This window comes from Cyprinodon variegatus, unplaced genomic scaffold (genome assembly GCF_000732505.1).
Source record: "Cyprinodon variegatus isolate N-32 unplaced genomic scaffold, C_variegatus-1.0 Scaffold3, whole genome shotgun sequence".
Lineage (NCBI taxonomy): Eukaryota > Metazoa > Chordata > Actinopteri > Cyprinodontiformes > Cyprinodontidae > Cyprinodon > Cyprinodon variegatus.
This window is the reverse complement of record NW_015150456.1, coordinates 2,419,832-2,425,823: the sequence shown is the minus strand read 5'-3', so window position 1 is coordinate 2,425,823 and position 5,992 is coordinate 2,419,832. Positions and strand designations below refer to the sequence as shown.

General features: G+C 40.8%; 1 protein-coding gene across 1 annotated transcript in view; it reads right to left on the bottom strand.

Annotated features, from left to right (window-relative positions):
• dnah7 (dynein, axonemal, heavy chain 7) overlaps positions 1–5,992 on the bottom strand; it is a 129,979-nt gene that overhangs the window by 52,053 nt on the left and 71,934 nt on the right. The window contains exons 33-38 of the mRNA XM_015371242.1: positions 5,183–5,309; positions 3,366–3,585; positions 2,634–3,260; positions 2,228–2,473; positions 781–1,010; positions 348–678 (exon numbers count right to left, since the gene is read on the bottom strand). Coding sequence (XP_015226728.1) covers positions 348–678; positions 781–1,010; positions 2,228–2,473; positions 2,634–3,260; positions 3,366–3,585; positions 5,183–5,309 — 1,781 coding nt within the window. The remainder of the gene's footprint in view (positions 1–347; positions 679–780; positions 1,011–2,227; positions 2,474–2,633; positions 3,261–3,365; positions 3,586–5,182; positions 5,310–5,992) is intronic.

The following is a 5,992-nucleotide window of genomic DNA, read 5'->3' as shown; positions in this document are numbered from 1 at the left end:
AAGATGTTCAGAGTTGATGAACAGATGGATGAAGCTAAATATGGGAACATCATGCTTAAAGGTAAAGAGTGGTTCACCTTAGGTGAGACAGTTAATGCTACAATAGAATACCAATAGATGTGCTTGATGGTATTACTTATTAGAACATGTGTAAAGTAAAACCCCAGGAACCCTAAAAACAAATGTGCATCACACTTTCTTGATTATAAAAATGTTTAAAAACAAGTAGGCTTGAAGATTTTGCACTGCTATGCATTGGTCTATCACATAAAATCCCAGAGAAATAGATCCAGGGTTACGGTTAAAATGTAATAAAGAGGTATAGTTCAAGAGGAGTCATCCTGTACCTGAGGAGTTAGAGTATTCAATGATTCCCGGGCTTTATCCAGTTGAGGCTGTACTTTAGCCAGCTCGGCGTTGCACTCATCCTTTATGACCTTGGCAGCCATGGCTTGTTGGTTGGACACAGCCTCGTCTTCCTTCACCACCTTCTCTGTCTCAGCTACCTCCTTGGACTCAAGTTTGATCAACTCCATCATCTCGTCTACCTGTTTGCTGGCCACCAGTAGGTCTGGCTGCAGGGCTTCCAGTTCGACCTGCATGGTCGCCACTTGGTCTGCAGCTGACTGCAGCTTTTCAAGACCAACTGCATAGCAATGTTTTAGTTTCAACACTTCACTGGACAGCGAAAGAAGACAAGGAATGACACATGACTGTAAGGTACACCCTAAAAACCTAAAATCACCTCTCACACTAAAATTACAAATGTGATGAGCTTACTCTCTTTTTGTCCCCAGCAGTGCTTTGAAGTTAGAAATAAACTCCAGGTAAGAAGTTGGAGTGACATAGTTGTAGCGCTGTAGTTCATCTAAAAAGCGAGCCGACACATCAATAGCAGATGTATGAAATATCTTGCACATGTGGATGCAGCCTTCTCGGGTCCGATCAGCCATCTCAATGTCCTCCAGGAAGCGATCAGCCACGGCATGCAGGGCATCCTCAGGCCAAGACTATTAGAGGCAGAATTTTTTCAATTCAATTATTTATTTTGTTATAAAGCACATATACACAACACATGTAATTCAATTCAATTAAGTCATAGATTCTGATTGGTTAAAAGGTTTCTATCTAAGGAAAACTAGCTGATAAATACTCTCTAAAGCAGAGAATGTAACAGTAAACTACCTCCATAGGTGTCGCTGTCTAGTAAAGAAACATTCAAGCAAGTCAGGGCTGACGTCTAAGTGGAGCCCATAGCTATGTCTAGAAGAGAAACAGGACTGAGCTCTGAAAAACAGGAGCAGCCCCACTGATGCCTCCCTCCAGGATTGTCTTACAGCTAAACAGAACTAGGCTATATGATGCTACTATGAAAAGGAAAGCAAAGAGAACATAAAAAGTAGGGGTTGAACTGAAAATACTGCAAAATTGGAGATTACAAAGAATAATGAAGAAAGATGAAAAGTGGTCCCTACGTCCTCCAGCAGCATAAGCTTATAGCAGTATAAGTATAGTGATAGTTCAGAATAACTTGAGCCACTCTTACTAAGTTTAAACCTAGTCTTAAAAGTTGACAGGGTGTCTGCCTCATGGACTAAAACTGGTAGTTTGTTCCACAGGAGCGGAGCCTGATAACTAAAAGTTCTGCCTCCCATTCAACAGAAATTCTAGGAACCACAAGTAAACCTGCAGATGAAGTGTGAAGTGCTCTGTTAGGAACATAAGGAACAATCAGATCATCTCTGATATAAGATGAAGTTTGGTTATTAAGGGCTTTTTATATAAGAAGAAAAAGTTAAAATTCTATTCTGACATTTTAAAAATACTCTTACTTTTCAATAAAATACAATTCTAATATTACATACAATTCATTTTAAGATGTTTTTTTTAATAATAAAATATATACACTCTCTTTCCTTGATGACTAATGACCCACGATCAAACAAAATTAAAAGTATCATTGTACAATTCAAATTACCTACAAAATTGCTTTTACACATCTATGGGGTGTCAAAGCATAACATTTTAATGTGTCACTTTTAGGAGCACTTGAAGGACAAAAGTTCTGACCAGACCTTACCAGAGATTCAAAGAGTCCCAAACATTCACCGAAACAAACAGAAACTGCCTATCCAAGGTCCAAAGTGTCTGCTTTCAGTGTTCCAAAGCCCAGGACTCCAAATGAGAATATTTATCTGCTGCAGCAGATCACTGTTAATTCACCCACCTGAAACCAGTTAATGGTGCAGCAGTTAATGAGGGCGGGAAATCGTCTTAAGCGGTCCCTGAAGGCGTCTCCGATTGGGCTCATGGCCAGCACTACGTGCAGCTGTGTGCGGCAGCGCTCTAAGAACATATTGAACAGGGACAATGGGCTGCCATCTGTCTGCTTGGCTCGATCGCGTTGGCGGTCCAGCACACGCATCCTTTCACAGATTTCCTGCTTCTCATCCACAGCAAACAGGTTGGGGACCTGGGAACCAAACAGTGATCACATGTGATGCCTCTGTTCTCTGTGTAACCCTAGATGGGTCTGCCTCCCAGTTACACTTTTGTCTATTTGACAGTAAATCCAACATCTCAAAACTGATCAATCCCTTTTTTTGTTTTTCTTTTTTACTTTTTAAGCTCACCTCTCCAGTGTTGAGCAGGTTGCCAATATCCTCCAGGAAGGACTCCATCTTGATCTGAGAGTCGGTGAAGAGGAGCACGCCATGAGCTTCGCCCTCGGTAGACTTCCTGAGAATCTTCTTAAGGTCATCGTGCCATTCATTGATCCCATAGGTCTTTGTGATTTCCACCTGAAACAGCTCTGCCTCTGCCATGTAGGCCGACAGCCGGGTGAGCGACTGCCGCCCGCTGCCACCCATTCCCACCAGCAGGGCGTGCCCGCTCGGCTGCTTGATGATGCGAGAAATGCGGCAGATATGCTCGATAGCGAAGCGGAACAGCACCAATTTCATGGGTGCTTTGAAGATGGTGTTGTATTCTTCCAGGTGCGACTCCACCACCTGACGCAGCTGCTCCAGGTCGTGGACCTCACGGTAGTTCTGGTCTTCACCCTTGGGGTCATGGAAATCACAGAACATGAGGCTGCGCAGGTCGTCTTCGGTCACCACTCCATCCTGGTCCTGATCCAGGTGCTGGAAGAGCTGGTGAAAGTCTTCCTTCATGTGATTCTGAAACACAGTCTGCAGATGGCTGACAAGCCAGGAGCGATCAGCATCGTCAACCAACCGATCACAGTACACCCTGAGAACCTGAGGAACATCGGTCCCAAAGAAGAGTCAGACAGATGGAACAGACATGGAGGCATATTTTATGGTTGCTAATGATCTCCTACCCCCTAGTGGGTTTAGTGTTACCTCATGGACCCAAAGTCTTCTGATGACAGAAGGCTTCTCTGCTGTTTCTGGCCTTGACAGGCAGATACCCTGGATGACTCGGGAAACATCACGCAGATTAAACAAATAATGGGATTTTTTTGGCGTTGGTAGCAGGTTGTTGGTCACCTCCTGGTACATAGACAGAGTACTGCCGACTATCTCAGGGATCAGGGATGCAAATGGCTTCGGAAAGGAAAACCTAGTGACAGAACATGTTGCTCTTTAGAGCCTAATCTGACAGGCAGGCAAGATTGAAACATATTAATTAGTGTTGCACCGATACCGATACAGTTTCGTACAGGGCCCAGATACTGCACTAAAATGGTGGTATTGGTATCGGTAAGTACCAACAAATAGGGCACCGATACCATTTTGAGAGTCAAAAGTCTATTCAACTATTGTCACCTATTCCAGGTAAGCAATAAGAAGTTCTACTGGATTCACTTTATATTAGTCTTTTTCCTGCTTCACAAAGGTAGGCAGCAGCTTGAAAAAGCCATGATGGCAATTATTTTACATCCAAGTGGTATGCAGTTCTTCATATATACACACATCAATTTCACACAGATGGTATCGGTATCGGCCAATACTGCACAACCAGGTATCGGGGCCAAAAAAATTGTGTCGGCACAACACTACAATTAATGTTTTTTTTAATAAACTTAAACTAATGTCGGAAAAAGCATTATTTCAAAACAACTTTTTTTTCAGTATCTTAAGGACATGATGAAATATAGAGAATAAGAAACAGCTAAATCACACCTGTAACAGATTAAGAAGACTAAGGATCCAAAGAAAGTTGTTCCTAAAATACTTTTAAACTTGACAACAGAGGTTTCATGTTATACACTAACACAAAGTATTGAACTTCAGTAAAATAGAAGAGGAATGAAATTTAGTTTTCAAATTTATTTAATTAAATTAAATTCTATTCAGTTTATTTTTATAACACCAAGCCATCTCAAGACACTTTACGGAGACAATTAAACCAGATCATATCGTCAGATTGGTTCAAAGTTTTCCATATAAGGGAAACCAGTTGATTGCTTCCCTCACACCAAGCATGCTTTCTAACGACAGTGGAGAGGAAAACTCCCTTTTACAGGAAGAAACCTCCAGGAGAACCAGAATCGATTCTGCAGGAGGTTTCATGCAATTAGCATTACAACTGAATGGTTAGAATAAGAGCATTTATCTGTCAATAGAGCCTTGGAGGACCAGATAAAGGTCTACTAAAGAATTCCAAAAAAAGTTAAAAACAATCCAATGGACTTTGTTTCCATGTTCGAAGACATTTCGCTTCCCATCCAGGAAGCTTTTTCTATTCAAAATGTCAGGAATAGCGTTGAGTTTGGGGTTTTATACAGCAGCCTAACAAAGTCTGTTTTTTGTTCTGAAAACATGCAAATTGGAACAGACGAACGGGTCCACACCATTGAAATGGGGGTTGTTAGGCTTCTTTTGTTAGCCAGTAATGCCCCATACCCTTGTAAGTGCTAAGTACTTAGACAGGTACTAAGTACTTAGAGGTGAAACGTCTTCAAACTTGAAAATAAAGTCCAGTGGATTGTTTTTAACTTTCTTTGGAATGACCTTGACCTGGATGACAGAGAATCTTCACCAACATCTACTAAAGAAGCATTAACTTCACTGAAATCCCACAGTCCTTTCTATTTGTGGGAAAAACAGATTCAAACCTAGTCTGCTTCATCTGGAACTGTCCAGCTTTGCACGAATTTGATTTGATTTTTGACACTGTTGCCTTAAACAAGATGGAAGATCAAAATCTCAGTTACCGTGTGGTAAAATGCCACCTAGTGATCCTGGAGAAGATCGTATGCATGGTCTGCTCATCAAATTCATTGATGCTGATCAGGTTGAAATGGCGCAGGAAACGAGGGGTGACAGGATTCCTTCCCCCACCTGAAAGAAATCGATGTTTGTTTGTTTTTGTTTTTTTATCTTAAACTGACATATGATGAACTTAACTGTATTTTAATATATGTTTTATCAATAGATGAAGATTTCTGTGTAGAAATGACATAGACAAATGTTATTTTGTATACACAGAGTCTATACAAAATGAAATGTTTTTGTTTATACAGCTTTTCGACAGTGTATTTTTATTTTTAGCAGCAGCAGCTGCTTATCAGTGAAAAGAAGAATAAAGAGCAGCGGTGCTCAAAATTTAAACAGTGTGGGAGTGACATGGTGAAAATAGGCATTGATGTGGAAGGTTCAGAGCAGTGCAGAATAAATAAATAGATATGTTGCAAAAAGAAAAAAAAACATTTGAGTTGAATTCTATTTTGAAGAATTACCAGATTCATGTCAACTTTATGTTGCCCTTTTAATATATTTAATGTGCTAATTTTCTATAATCTTCTATGCATTGTGTAGATGAATTTTGGGGAGTAATTTCCTGTGTAAACCATTGAAACTGGAGCTGTTTGTTTCCAAACTGGATCAGGACTGTGAGGACCAGCGGCGGTTTCAGCTGGATATTTACAGGTTTACAGAGAGCAAGCAGAAATCTGATGAAACTCCATGTCTATTGCTATTTAGTCCCTGAATTAGTTGGAGGGTTGCCCACAATCATGCAGAGC